The sequence below is a fragment of the Falco naumanni genome, chromosome 2 (genome assembly GCF_017639655.2).
Source record: "Falco naumanni isolate bFalNau1 chromosome 2, bFalNau1.pat, whole genome shotgun sequence".
Taxonomy (NCBI): Eukaryota; Metazoa; Chordata; class Aves; order Falconiformes; family Falconidae; genus Falco; species Falco naumanni.
In genome coordinates, this window is record NC_054055.1 from 118,452,247 (window position 1) to 118,467,052 (window position 14,806).

At 44.4% G+C, this 14,806-nt stretch overlaps 1 protein-coding gene across 5 annotated transcripts; it reads right to left on the reverse strand.

Moving 5' to 3' along the window:
- Window positions 1–3,783: 3,783 nt before the first annotated feature.
- On the reverse strand, window positions 3,784–14,799 carry C2H3orf52 (chromosome 2 C3orf52 homolog). 5 transcript variants are annotated; one of them, XM_040583059.1, is made up of 7 exons: window positions 14,192–14,799; window positions 12,734–12,941; window positions 9,742–9,865; window positions 9,046–9,179; window positions 8,133–8,203; window positions 6,064–6,263; window positions 3,784–5,053 (listed from the first exon to the last, which is right to left on the reverse strand). In XM_040583059.1, coding segments are annotated over exons 2-7 (699 nt in total). In that variant the 5' UTR covers window positions 12,902–12,941; window positions 14,192–14,799; the 3' UTR covers window positions 3,784–5,051. The 5 variants fall into 5 exon arrangements, with proteins under 5 accessions (XP_040438993.1, XP_040438990.1, XP_040438992.1 ...); XM_040583056.1 differs by having other exon boundaries at window positions 3,784–6,263; XM_040583058.1 differs by lacking the exon at window positions 14,192–14,799 and adding an exon at window positions 13,768–14,181 and having other exon boundaries at window positions 3,784–6,263.
- Window positions 14,800–14,806: the final 7 nt, after the last annotated feature.

A 14,806-nucleotide genomic window follows, 5' to 3' on the forward strand; every position in this document is an offset into this window, starting at 1 on the left:
CAGGAGATCTTTCATACCTAGCAGAATCTAAACAGGCAAGAATGATTTATCGAAGCTGGGAAAATCTGAGGCAGATTCTGCAGGAATTATGTGCTACAAACTCTTTCTCACTTCTAGGTTTGAAAAAATAAAAGCAAATGCTTTGGTTTATTGACCCATGGAGCAGAGACCTCTGTTCCACTTACAAAGTATGAAAGAGAGTGACAAACTTCAGCATGAACTAAACAACACAGAATTAAAATACTGCTACTACTGCTGCAGGCAATAGAGGTTACCGCTACAAAACCTGTACTTACTGGGTTTATTGCCCAGTGGCTTCAAATCAAGAGCATCAGGGCAAACAGATTTTGAACTTCTGGCTCCAAGTACTTAACCAGTTCGCATCGCCCCTTTAGATTTAGTGAGTCACCCTGCTAGCTGGGTAGATGCACACTCACTCACAACCCGTCAGCAAACACCTTCAAGAGGCGAGAGGAAGGAGAAGTCTAAGCGGAGTTGGGAAGGCGTTCACCCACACAGCCTTACCTCCTGCGCGAATGGCTCTTCCTTCTCCTGTTTGTTTTCAAGGAGAGGTTAGGTGAGGGCTGCCGGGGACGGGGGTTAGCCATTGCTGCATCTCCCGTGAGGCCAGGGCCCCTTCCAGGGCTGCGTGTCTCCTCAACTGGCACACGTACACACTTGGGCTCTTGGTTGACTCCCAGACCCTGTGGCAGCTGGCCACGACCCCCCTGGCCCTCCCTTTGCCCCTCTGGTTCCCTGTGCTTTTACTGCGCAAAACCCCCTGACCCCTGCCTATGGCTCCTCCCTTAAACGTCCCAAGTTAAGCCTGGTGCCAATGCTGTCCCCTCACACGCATCCATAACGTGCCCCACACCTTTAGTAACTCCCCCTCCGCCCCCACCTGCTCCCAGCTGTTGGGTGGATGCGACCCGGGCTCTCCGGGATGCTCTCTCCTGGGACAGCCCTGGGGGGAGCCAGGGCAGGGGGTGACGGGGGCTCCCCCCCTGCAATTGTACTCCCGTGCTCCCCTCACGTGTGCGGTGATGAGCTTTTTGTGACGTACCCCACCACGAAGCGGTGGCAGCCTCGGGACCAGGGTCCCCGTGCCACCCACACCAGGGGTGATCCTGGGGCCCAGCCACGGCAGGGATGTGGCTGCACCTTTACAAACCAGTCTCGCTACTACGTGTATCGATGGATCACCACCACTGCGTGAGTGCATGGGCTGTACCAGTCTTGTTTACGTTGCAGACTTCTTCAGGGTATAATCGTGTCGATGCTTATGTCTCTCTCCCTCTCCCCCTGCTCCCCCCTCCTCCCCAGGAACATTTTGCCGAAAAAGATTCCAGCAGACTGTGGTACTCTACTGTCAGCCACAACGTCAAACAAGAAACCTCTGTGATTAGGAGAAATAGTGAGACAGATTATGCACTGGTCAACGTGCCCAAGAGGAAGGAAAATACCACTGAGGAGCACAGTGAATATGATTATGTGCTGATCACTTAGGAAGGGCCCCTTCTGCCCCCCCGGCTCTTTCACTTGAACCTCTGCAGCCTTGCTAGCCATCCCACCTCTGCTGTCGGGTCTTCAACATCTCTCTCATTACCAAGCCTGCTCATTAGAACACATTTGCCAGCCATTTCCAGCGAGACAAATCCGTCTGTGAAAAGGTGATGAGAGAAAGAGACGCAGGCAGGGTACAGGACTTGAAAATTAAACAGGAGGAATCAGTAGCAAATGCCATTGTAAGAAATGTTTATAGGAAATCAGGTGCTTCATTACTAGAAGCAATTGAGGCTCCACATTTTTGGGGATTTTTGCAGTACTTTTTTTTTTTTTTTTAAAGTGGTCTTACAAAACTACTGATAGAAACCTCAAAAGTCTAATAACACCCATTGTTGTCGGGGTTTTTGTTTGGTTTGTGGGTGTGTGTGTGTTTTAATTAAAGCCTGTTAGATGCACTTATTCTTCCAAAGTTCCTCTGGCCTGCTTGATATATACTGTTATACAATGAACAACTCCGGTAAATAACTCATTTCTCAAATTGCCCCCCTTTAACGTAATACTACTTATCTTAGAGTGAAGTCTTAGCAAAGTTAGAATTAAATGAAGAAAAGCAACAAACTGCCTGCAAAAGAAAAATTCCACCTGCTTAGAAGACTATGAAAGCTGATGCTGCGCAGGTGGGAACGGCACAGCTTCCAGAAGATTCCCGGGTGTTTGCTCCGTGGCACGACTCTTCCAGCTCCCTCCTGCTGGAGCCGCAGGCCTGGCTCTGCAAGGCCAGAACACAACCTCCTCGCAGCCCATCGCCCGCCACAGGCTGCACTTCTGGGCACGCGCATAGGACTGAAACCAGTTAGTCAACTGTTCACCAGAGCTATAAAATGATTATGTGCTGTTGCTTAAGTATGGGGTTGGTTTTTTTTTTTTGCTCCCACCATTTTTGCAATTAAAAAAAGAAAAGGGGGGAATAAAAAGTTGAACAGATTTCCTGATTTTAAAATCTTCCTCTGTATGCAATCGCTGGCTGCAGCCCTGGCTTTGCGGTGTAGCGCCTTTGCAATTCCCACCTGCCGTCTTGGTGCCGGGGCTGTCCCGCGGGCGAAGGGTTGTGTTTGGCAGCAGAGGGATGCTGCCAGCATGCTGCAGGCATTGCCCTGTGGGTACCGCTGCAGCGACGGGCAGCTGAACCTGCCCAAAACGTGTCCTGGCTGCTGCGGCCACACAGATGCTTGCCTGCCACGGGGTTTTAAAGGGCTGCTTGTACACTCGACAAACTCCAGAACTATCTTTTCTCTTCATTTAAAAATCTTTCAGTCATTAAAGTACTACTCACACTCCTTCTATTAAAATTAACATTAAGCAGTCACACAAACTACTATCTTAACTTGATGAAATGAGGTGTTTTCACACTGCTCCATCCCTAATGGATGAGGTCATTATTAATTCACTTGGTTATTTTCCTTTACATGATCAATTTACCTCAAAGATATAAAACCACAAACCACTTTTTGTCATTTCTTGACATTTCATTCAATGAGAGTTCAAAGCTTGACTGGAGGCAGACCGTGAAGTTGGACATTTTCTGTTGAATATCACATCTTGCTACAGCTCCACCTCTTCCTTTCCTGTGAATTGCTGGGGTAAAGGAACTGGGGCAGAGGAGGACAGCTGGGAAAAAAATAGAATAAAAACAAATGCTCGGTTCCTTTTTTCTGCCAACTCTTGAGGCACGTTGGGTGTCACCATAAAGAAGCATAATCATTATATTATTTTTCAGTTCTTAGAATCAAGATAAAGAAGGGTACAAGGGCAGGTTCTGTCGTCTTAGAGCCATAAGATCAAGCAGCATCCCAAAGACAAATTATTTCTTTGCTGCTGCTATTTTCATAGCTTGCTACTTTTGGGACAAAACCATACAGACCATGGATTTTATCCTTCCCCAGTGTAAGAATCAGAAGGAATATCTCTTCTAGTCGTATGCTGCATAGAACGTTGCATCAAGAGAAATTACGGTTCTTACAGCCAACGCTATATCTTACAAATCAAGATGGGGTCAGAATTAGCCACAAATGAGAGCGCCACATCAACTACTGATTCGGTCCGGACTATTTCCCAAGCTCAGTTAAAAGTCAAGCAAAACAAACACGGGTTTGAGCGTACTGCTCTGTCAGAGACACGTCATACAGCTCTTGGCAGTTACAGTTCTGACGGTTATTTTCCAACCCAAACAGCTGAAAGACTGGAGCTGCTGAAGAATGAAAACAATCACTTAAAAAGTAAAAATAAATAATTTAATATACAGTAAAATTGTCAGATTACTCCTTAAATAAACCAGTAGTATTAGAAAAAGAGAAACACAATTTCCCATAAGACATTTCTCACAATACAAAAGGTTTTGTAAAATACGTTTGTCTATCCAACAGGACTAACATATTATAAAAAAACAATAAGAAACTATACTTCACTAGCATGGTAGTGAATCCATCCCATTCTGCAAAAAGTTCATGCTTAATTTTTTAATTGTCATGTTATATCCAGTTATTGGCTATAACTCTCACGCCACACTGGCCTACACGTTCTGCTTCAGCACCTTCCTCTTGGCACTGGGCCATCTCACCCCATCTCTTGTCAACAAGAACAACTGTTTGCTGCCTTATTAAGGCAAATATCTTGCATCTGTTCATTTTCATCCCCACTGCTGGCACAGGGACTATAATTAAGGCTGTAGACTAGTTTCTCTTTGAATTTACAAATGCAGGTCAAAGAGCTGTCTATTCACTAGTACTAGTAGCTAATTATTAAAGCACGCAGCTAATGTGACCCTTGAAAGATCCATGTAGCATTCAGGTGCACTAGTGAACAAGACATGTGTCTTCCCAACATTTCTTGCTGCATTTCTATTTCACATTAAAGATGAGAAAAATAGAGCAGATACCATGAGCAAGGGAACAATCAGAGTTGAAGCTCACTTAAGTAGTTAGTGCAAAGGACTTGCATGTAATTAAAGAAAATAGAGTATTTAAGTTTTCAGGCTGTTTTAGGAGGAAAGAACAACAGAGAAATGTGGCATATGAAGTTAGAAGAGAAAAAGTAACAGACATGAGCATGGGTGAAAGTGAGCATTAAGCATGAACCTGTGCAGATAATTTTGGATAAGCCAAGAGAAGAAGAAAGGAGCCATGTGCAAGTCTGCTTTTAAAGCTGGTGGGGGGAATCGAGATTTAATTGTAAGGCAAGACAAAGCAGAGGTTTCAAAGTCAACAGAGCATGCATCAGACAAGATATTTTGTTTTCACAGGGGTGAAATGGGTTATTGAGATATCAGAACAACAATACAGGAGGAGGTAGTGGTGTTATAGGAGTACAACACTGTTATAAATATACCACATTCTCTATTTACAATATTGCATCACAGATGGTATTTACAGGACATCTTTAGCGGTGTTTCTGCCTAATGAATAGCTCCCTATCCTGTGATTACTAACAGGTAGGAGAAGCCCATCTCTTCTAGGCGGTGAGGAAGATGAGGAGTCTTTCCGTCATTTCTCTGAAAGTTAAAACAGTACAATATTAACATTGAAATGAAATTTTAGATAGTTATTTCAGCATATTCTTTCCTGTCCCTTTTACACTGCATTTTTTTCTGAAATCAATCAGTATACAAGGAACAAAACGATACTGAGAACTGGAACTCATGACTTGTTACTCTCCTGTCCCTTGATAAGAGTACTGAGAAAAGTCAACATGAGTTAGTGCAAATCTTATTTACATACGTTGTATGGTGATGCCTAGAATTACTCCAAAACCACACGGGTGCGGCTCAGTAAAGTGGGCGTGTGGGGAAGCAGCTCCATGCATTGTTTTAAGTGAAACGGCAAAGTTCATCGGACTTTTACAGGGACATTTCAATCAAGGCAAATCTAAATGCATTGGAATCACTGCCTTGTCACTGGTAGTCATTGGAACCACTACCTAGAAAATCTGGAAAAATGAATGTTTGGTTCCCTTAAAAAGTATCTCTGCGCATAACACATTTTCCCCAAAAACTCTGAAAAGACAAAAATCCGGAGGCCTTTCATCCTCGATGGGGAAAAAACGTCAGAAGCTCACTCCCAAATTATTTACTCTGTTCTACTTGGTTTCAAATTTATAAGGATTCGATTATGAATACGCAATCAGGAGGAAGTTTTTTAATTATTTGGCTCCCTGTTACGGTACACATATATATCAGGACTTTTTCTTTGTGTGCAGAAAATGCAAGAGGAGATCTGAAAAGTTTAGTTGGAGTCCGTAGCTAACCAGTCTCACTGCTATTCCCTTTCTCATCAGAGGACCAGACAGTGAATCCTAGGTTATAAGCGAAGCATAGAAAAAGTTTTTAAGAAACTTTATTTTTACTTCTTTTTAAAAAAATACTCTTTTATTAAAATAGATAAATATAAATAAAATAAATGTATTTACTAAGAAATCTCAACATCTTTACAGCAAGATTTCCCTTCTTTCAAGTAAATACTTCTGCTCGTTGTAAAGGAACAGTCTCTGACGTACAGTACTTACATGTTAACGTGAGAGAAGTCGGGTCAAGCTTTAACCTGTTACATCCAGCTGTCCCAGGATTAGAGGTATCATCTTCATCATAAATATTTTGACGCAAGACATTCCTTATAAAATCTGGGTTCATTGTGTTTTCCATAAACCCCTCTGTTGATGGTGGCACAGAAAACTCTAGCTGATAAAATACAGTGGAGCTTTCATTACTGAAAAACAAAGTCAAGTATGAATGCCTTCAAGTCCCCACTGGGTCTTTTGTTTTTTGAGAAGACTAATTTTTCATATCAGTGTTGGCATGGATTTATTTTTTTTTAAAAAAAAAAAAAAACCCACTTGTTCCAAACAAAAGCGTTATAAAAGAAAACTGCCATCAAAATTCCAGTTTCCTCCCCCCTTCTCAGAACAGTTCTTGACGTTAAGCTGGTCACGTACCTGAAGCCAACCTGAGACACGTTTTCCAATGCGCAAAGGGCAATTGGACGTGTGTCCTAACGAGGTGAGGTTTCGAGCACTCGTGCTTTACAAGTACATAACGATAAGAGGTGCTGCGCTCTCTCACGCGTAGTTTAGCTATGCAGAAAGGTTTGCTCTCCTGCTGGCAGTACCTGGGGCCACGCAGCCCTGCTCCCAGCTCAGCTCTCAAGGGCGTTACGCAAACTACAGGACTGGAGTCCAGCTCTGGAGATTTTGTTGTTTGTGGTCTACCACATGCACTGACTACAGTTCCACAGTTACGTTTTGTACTCACAGAATTTAAAACATTAAAAAAAGCAGTTGGATAGGGGTGAAGAAAAGGAGACAGGGAGACAAAGAGGCAGGGGCACCCACGCAGAGGCACAGGGGGTGGGCACAGAGAGAGATCAGCTAGCCGTGTGTGCAGGGCTAGAGCTTTGTGCCTGCATGGTCACGGTTTGTACCCGTCGTAGGGCCCACTGGCTGAGCAGAGCGGGCACAGCCAGGGCTGGCACTGCTGGGGAGCACGGTCCCCGAAGCGCCGCCCCTGGCTGCCGCCCAAGGGTGCTTTTCCCCTGTCCTTGCTCTCTCAAGGGCCCCGGCACTTCGCTGATCTACTTCCCTTGATTTTCTCTTGTCTTTCTAATCCCTTTTGTAACTGCTTTTTCAGAAGGCCTTGAGGAAGCTCTCGGACTGCCTTCCCTCGCCCCTCGGCTCTCGCTCCGTGGCAGGACCACGCTGCAGCTGACCTTTTGAGCCCCACTTGTCCCTCTCTGCTGAGCCTCCCTTACTGTAAAGCTGTGGTATCTCCATAGATTAATACTTTACAGTCTTGAACAGAATAAACTTCTTAGCCTTTCTCCAGTGACAGTGTCTGCTGACAGTAAGATCCTCCCTCTGCTCCAGCTTGAACCTTTCTGTTGCCTCTGCAAGGCAGGCCTGGATGCTTTTCCCCTTCCTCCCATCACTGCTACTCCTCTGGCTCCACGAGCCTTTGGTGGCTGAGCTTCTCATTCATGTGTAAGCATCTCCCACCCAGGCTAGCCTAGGCTCCACTCTGCCACCTGCTCTGCCTCTCACTCCTGCTCTGCCAGCCTTTCCAACGTGCTGCTGCGCTGAGATTTGCTCCTGTTGGCCGAAATAAAGTGAGGGGGAAGAGCAATCCAAGCAAACTAGCAACGCACCATTCGTACTCTCACGGCATGCTGGTCGCTGTTGCCTTCAGGTCTTTTGGGGAACGAAACAGATCTCCCCTCCCCATGATCCCTGTTTTATGTATTGAAGGCTACCTAAGCCATGTCAGTTTCAAGAGGTTTCAGCAGCTCATTCTCCTTTTAATATATATTTTTGAATACATTTATTAAGGGCTGCACTTGGAACCAAGGACAACAGAGATCACACTTAACAACAACAAAATGTTATGATTGTGTATTATGAGCAACACTTGCCGTTTACACCACATGATACTTTGACCAGTTTTCACTGCCTATATATATATAACTTTCCCCCAAACAACTTATTTTTCCACAGATTTAAATATTGTGCATATTTGCATAGGCACATGTAGGTCTCATCAGAAGCCTGGAATTTTCAGATAATTTTTGGTGGCAGAAATTGCTTACCTGAAATAAACCACCTGAGCTGACCTGAAGTAGCGTCCTAGAGCTGGAGATGAACTGTAGACATCTGTTAACTTGGAGAGAAAAATGAAAAGAAAAAGAAAAAAAAATATTTCTTCCATTCACACTCTCTTCTCTCCATATAAGAAAGTACAACAAATCATTCTGACAAGGTGTTTTAATGGGCATAAATACAAGCGCTGGAGGTCAAATATCAGCAAATATCTGCCCTGGAAAAGGTACACAATCCCTTTAAGCCTGACAGGCAAGTTAATTTGTGTGCTTGAGTGATTACTATATTACCTTAACACAATGGAGGCATTCAGGGTGAACAAAAAGTATGTGCCCATGTTGCCACGTTTGCATTTTTATTGACACCGAAAAGCCATTCTGCTCTTACTCGGTAGCGGGAAGGAAGGGTCTCTGCTGAGACTCCCTTTCCACAGCAAGGTTACACGAGCACTGCCCTACCTGCTGAGCCCAGCTCAGCCATAGCCCAGAGCTGGGATGGCCCAGTGGGAATGGCAGCCATAAACCCAGGCTCTTATCGTGTGCTCACGGAAGAATGCAACACGCAGGACTTTTAGCCAGCACTGGGTTTAGATGACCTTCACAGGCGCTAAATTAGTCAATGATTCGATGAAAAAGGTGAGGACTACGTCTCAACCATTACCCAAATTTGGGAAAACAATCCGTTTGTTTGTTTTTAAAATAAGTGTAAATATTTCTGTGCAGATAATTCTTTCCTCTGCATCAGGACTTAAAATTACACTAGAAAAAATACAGCTTGGAATTTTTTGTGGACTTGCGAATGACTGACTTGCTACACAGAGAAACAGAAACTTCTTGAAAGGGAAAATACTGAATCAATGTTACAAGCAGAATCAGCTTTGCCAAGAGCCACATCAACACATACCCTCTTAGTAATGTCTTCAGAGAAAAGGTGTGGTAGACCACACATTAACTCCAATGTTCCTGAAAAATTGCGGCAATTTCCACTATTTAGTAGTGCATCGGGATCCCAGTAGTCATCCTCATCTATGTAAACATCTAATATTCAAAGGAGACAGAAAGGGGAGGAAAAAGTTCCAGTTAGCAGAAGTATTGAAAAAAAACCCTCTTGGCTTTCTCCAGGGTGACTTTCACAGATTTCCTAGGTAAGGAATGACTGGAAGAAACAGAAAGAAGGTGCAAGTCACCTGAAGAAAAGTGACAGCACGTGGAGGTTGGTCACGCACCTCCATTACCAAAAGTCAGCTGCCTTGGGACCCCTAACAGGCACTGACACCACACGAGGGGATGCAAGTGATCCATTGCACTCGTTGCAACGTCACAAGCATCGTCTCCATGCTTATCCACGACTCTGTTCTTGTAATATTTTCTCACTCAGCTAGAAACTGGAATTGCCATCTGATCAGGCTAAAAGTTGCTTGCTGCCTGCTAAAATTAAAAGCATTCACATCCACAACTCAACTCACACCCTCTGCAGTCAGCACCCCAGTCCCTTCAGCAGTTTTCAGGGGGAGTTTAAAAGATGCTTCAATTTCTGTTATATTAGACTGTACATATTACACATTTGTATTAGGGGATGAACCAAGAGCGAGATACTTACTAGAGTAAAGAACTAGGCTGATGAAAATGACCAGGAAGAATACTAGAAAAATTGCAGTTATAACCATCCATAGTTTACACTTCCAGAAAACTACATTCCTGCATGATTTCCAGGGATTTCTCTCCTAGTTATAAAAGGAAAGGGCATATTGATTAAAGAAATAAGGTGGGAAAAATACTGAAGCATGTCGCTACTGTCACATTTAGAAACAAAAGACCCCATGTAGATGGGAGAGGCTCATTGGTAAGCAATGCTCCATCCCAGGCATTCCCACCCTTAACTGCTGCTGCGGGTGGGAACGTAGACCTGCAGAAGGCAAAGGACATCCACAGGCAGGCTATTCCTTGAAGAACAGCCATACCATTCCCCATTTGTGCAGAATTTCTGACTCCTGAATTGCCCATAAAGCTAAGGTGCTACACAAAGGTGTTTTCATGACTTCCCATTTTCTTTTTAAAACACCATCAATTTGATTTGCATGTTCTACAGGCTGTCCTTTTAATGTTTGCCATCTCTCCCAACGTAAAAGGTGTCTATGGAGGAATTTTTGGAATCATTCACCTCTGCAACATTGATGATATCAATCTGCCTAGCTCCTTGGGTGCCAGCACCCAAAGCAAGTGGACTGCTATTCATTAGATACTACTGCATTAAAAGATACAGTAAAATAATTGAGACTTTTACAGCTGGCTCCCTTTTTCTTCAGAAGACTGGAAACTTGAAGGCTATTAAGTGCGTTTGACACAATATTTATTACAAATCTCACTTGTTCTAGGAGATCACAAGGAAATGCTCTTCAAAGCAATTGTGCTTGCATGTACATTTGCATAGAAGAGAAAGGGCAATACTTGCCTTTCATTTAATTTTTAATAGGATTTAAGACCATGGAAGAAATTACATTTTTAAATAGTTACCCCAACAAAAATAAAAAAAGCTTAGGTGACATAGCAAAACAAGAAACTCCAACCGTTTTGATCCACAGCCAGAGGACTGAAGGAAGGACATGAATTCGTAAGTAGACCACGCTGCCTTTTAAATTCCTCCTGCTGCTCCCCATCCACTGTAAATCCACCAGTAACATCCATGTCCTTGCTGACAGCAGTACCAGGCAAGGAAAAGCACACCCTGGCTGCCTGGGCCACACACATGCAGCTTGGCAGGAGCCAGCTGCTGGCTGGTGGCACTAACCCAGGTTCCCTTCCTTTACTTTTTGAACTTTCTAAGAACCCAGCATAATAGAAAGCTGTTCCCTGAATTTAACTGACAACTACCAGTTGGCTTAAAGCTTCTTTGTGGATGGCAGATGAACAGAGAAAACAGACACCCACAGAAAGGTCTGGCAGAAGTCATTTCTCCAGGAGCAGGAGCAGAGAAAGGGAAAGCGCTTCCCCTGCACACAGAATTTTGCTTTGGTGCAGAGCAAAGGGCAAAGGCTGAATATGGTTTCGCTTACAGCATGCTTTTGGGTGGGATCATGTCTACATGATGTAATAGATGTATTAGAAGAATGAAGCTTCAATTTATTCGTGACACTAGCACATCATTTTGTATCTGAAAAATTAAAAAGAAGGCAGTAACTACTGCCCAGAGTACAACTATGTCATCAGTCATAGCAGCGTCAGTTGAAACGGACAGCTCTCAAGCCCAGGTTTCAACTGAGCCACATGTTTAGACCATCACAAAAGTGTAATTTTTAATCACACACAGCAAACTGGCTTGATCTCAAGCAAACCTTCAGCTCTCCAACTATCCCCACATCCTCTGGACATTGCCCATATACCTGGCAAAACTGCCAGGAGGGAGCAGCAGCAGAGAAAAATCCCTCCCCAGTAGGCAGGACAGTTGTGATTAATCTGTCACCTAAGCAGGAAGCAGAGCACGACAGTTTTCCAGCAGTCCCTATGTGATAGGGAGCCAGTTGCCAGAATCAGCAGAAACAGAGCCCAAACAAAAACTCAGTTCTGGGAAGAGGAAGGCTAAACAGAAACTTAAGGGCAAAGTTTCTCCAGCTGGCCAAGCGCTCTGATTCACCCCTGCATCTCCTCCACCCTCTCCTGTTCCTCTTTGCACCTCCCGAGAATTTCTCTGACCCTGCAGCAGGCTGATTGAGCTTACCACACCAGAGGAAACTGTCTCCCAGTATAGTAGGGTAAATGGGGGTTTTGCCTAGCTGGTGGGCCGAACGAGCCCGCAGCGGGAGGCGATGGGCAGGGCTCGCACAAGGAAGCGGTCGCTGTTGCCTGCCAAGGGAGGGTGCCGTGACTAATGCCGACCAGCTCTCAGGATGGCTCAGCCATCCGCGTAGAAAAGTGAGAAGCTTCCTAGCTCTGCCACAGGTGTTCCCTCTGCTCCTGAGTGTGAAATGAAAACCATTGTACAACGGTCACCTGTGAGTATATATCACTACTCTGCCCGCATTAGGCTGTTCCATAGCTCTAAGCTACGTGCTGGGAGCTATTTCCCTCAGGACTCATATGCTGGTCTTAACTGAGGCTTTGAGGCACTCTGTTCATATAAATTTATAATTGTTAGCAATTACAAATTACTCAAAGATAAAAAGAGAAAGAGTCCAGCATGGTCTGTGTCAGGATATCCTATACTTGGTTTTGGCAGTGCTGTTTTCTGATTAATTTGTTCTGAAAGAAAGTCTGTTTTTAATACGGGTTTCAACATTTCTCTCTCCTGGTTTCGAGGTCAGTCCCTCTGACAGCACACAAAAAGAGAAAGCAACACAGTTAGGACTTCATTTCCCAAGTTAAAATTCACAAGCAGCCAAGCACAAAAACTATAAAGGCTTAAAATCCCACTCCAATATTATAATGCATTATTGAGAAGAAGAAAAGCAGTATGTTTAACAGGTTTTCAGCCTTTCCTTCTCTCTCAAACAACAAATTAAACTGCCCCTACAAGATGCTCCTGGAAAATGTCATTTCTCTTGCCGCACGGTATTTTCCCCAACAGCAAGCATCAAACGAGCAAGTGAAATTCCTACCTTCCTTGTTTGAGCATTTAGAGGCTTGTCATGATCAGCCTCACTTTCCTCCACGTTAGCTTCTTGCAATTCCATAATCTCGTGCTCCTGAGCAGAGCTTTGCCTTTTCATAGCTTCTGTCTCTGTGCGAGGACCTTTGTCTCTGAAGCAAGCGTAGAGGCAACTCATTTCCTTCTGGTTTCAGCTGCGCTTAGGGTCGGTAGCAGTTCTGGTAGGAGGGAGAATTGGAGTAGTTTTCACAGGAGTGCTCTCAAAACACTGATAAATAAGGGGAATTCCTTGGAAGGGCAAGCAACGTCATCTGCACTAGTTGCAGAGAAATGGGAGGTGGAGGAAGTATCGATTTGCCTGGTTGTCAGATCTACAGCTCTCCGCTGTGCAATACCAGGTTTTCCAGTTTGGCTACCTTACTGGAGCAGCCCTTGACACGCAGGTGACTAAACCTTCAGCAACGCTGTCATTTGCTGAGGCACTTTTGAAAGGAGCTGGATTGCTTTCCCTGCTGCTGTCTGCTGAAACAGTAAAATACCGTTGCTGTTATCTGCACAGCCAGGCAAAGAGACGTGGTTCTGAACAGCACAGGGTGAGTAAGGGATCACATAGCTTGTGGTTTGGTTAGGCTGCGAAGGGAACTTACCCATCAACACCGCTAATTTTAGTCTCCCTTTATAGTCAATAAAGAAATGAGCGCTACTGCCCTTTGTGCCAGAACTGTCCTCTCTCGATCTGTTAAGCAGCTTAAAATATGTGGTTAAAGAACCATCTATGTCTATTCACATACTATCCAGCCTAAACCTGAGAAGCTGCTTCCATGTAAAAAAACCAAAAGGACAAACCTGAAGAGGAAGGTGGCCTTCAATTTCAGCCTGTGCTCTACAAGGCATGCTTTTATGAAGCAAATCACGGGGTGAGTTGAGATCTGGTCTGCACTAGCTTCCCACATGGACTCTCCCGTGCCACTTAGTCACTCATAACAACTTACTGCAGCCGGAGGCTGATTCCTCCCCCCATCTCCCCCGTATCCTTCATCCTACCTCCTCTCATCTCTCCTGTTCTGACTTCATCCTTATGTTTCTCCTTGCTTCCCACAGAGCACCTCTGTCTCCTCTGGATCAAAAGGGTTGGGCAGGCAGCCGGTAACTGCTCCTGCTCACTCTCTTGTCCCAGCACAGAGGATCATGCATTAAGAGGGAAAACAAAGCCTCTCTCTGCAGCTCCCTCCCCTGCTGGCTGAGTATCCTCTCACAGCACTGCTCCTTTTTCTTGCCAAATGCTGAGGATGCTTGTCCCCCCCACCCACAGATTTTCTGTTTGTGCAACTCATCTGGCTACTGACGCCTGGAGCATTCCCAGGGATTCAGATTCCTGACCTCATGTCACAGCCATCCAGGCAAAGGATGATGCTGAGCACAAGGCCTGATTTCATTAAGCAAATAAAGAGAAATACAACTTGCATACCTCACTTTTTGGTTCTGGAGAATCCTTGAAACTCTGGAGGGCTGACGATGAAGCTGAGCAGTCATCAAGATTAAAACATGAGTCTGAATCCACAAGGTTTTACCTGGGACATGTTTGCTAGAAAAGGATTTACCTGCTGGTTCTCAGTACTCCTGCTGGAGATGAGCTTCATTTATTTCATTTCCATGCACAGGAAAAGTTCTTACCTTCCTACTGAATTGTCTGAAACCAAAGCAGGTTTTCTAAGCCAAACAAGTTAATGATTATGGATCTCACCCTGCAAAAGCCAAAGTCCTTTTATTTACATCTGTGAAGGAGCTCTGACTTACAAAGTCTTAGGCTGCTTTCCTCTGGGTGATTTAACTTCCACACTTGGTGCCTTTCTCACATGTGAAGTAACTGACCCTTCTGACGCATGGAGCTGAGAAACTCGGAGAAAACGGGAAGTCGAGAGCTGATCTGACCTTTCTGGCCTAGGCTTTTATTTAAAACAGAACAGCAGGAAAACTTTTCTTCTGTAGTGAAAACATCTCTGGTTTCAATGTAAGGAAAAAAAACTTCTGCCCTTAAATGCACACTTTAGTAAAGTGGGCAAGTTAAGCTCGGCTTTACCAA

Bases quoted from the DNA above. Each gene is read 5' to 3' on its own strand.
- C2H3orf52 (XM_040583056.1), bottom strand. From the start codon at position 12,901: ATGAGTTGCCTCTACGCTTGCTTCAGAGACAAAGGTCCTCGCACAGAG. The intron at 9,866-12,733 runs GTAGGAATTTCA...TTTTATAACTAG, and splicing joins TAAATGCTCAAACAAGGAAG to GAGAGAAATCCCTGGAAATC. The intron at 8,204-9,045 runs GTATGTGTTGAT...TTTCTCTCCAAG, and splicing joins CTGAAGACATTACTAAGAGG to TTAACAGATGTCTACAGTTC.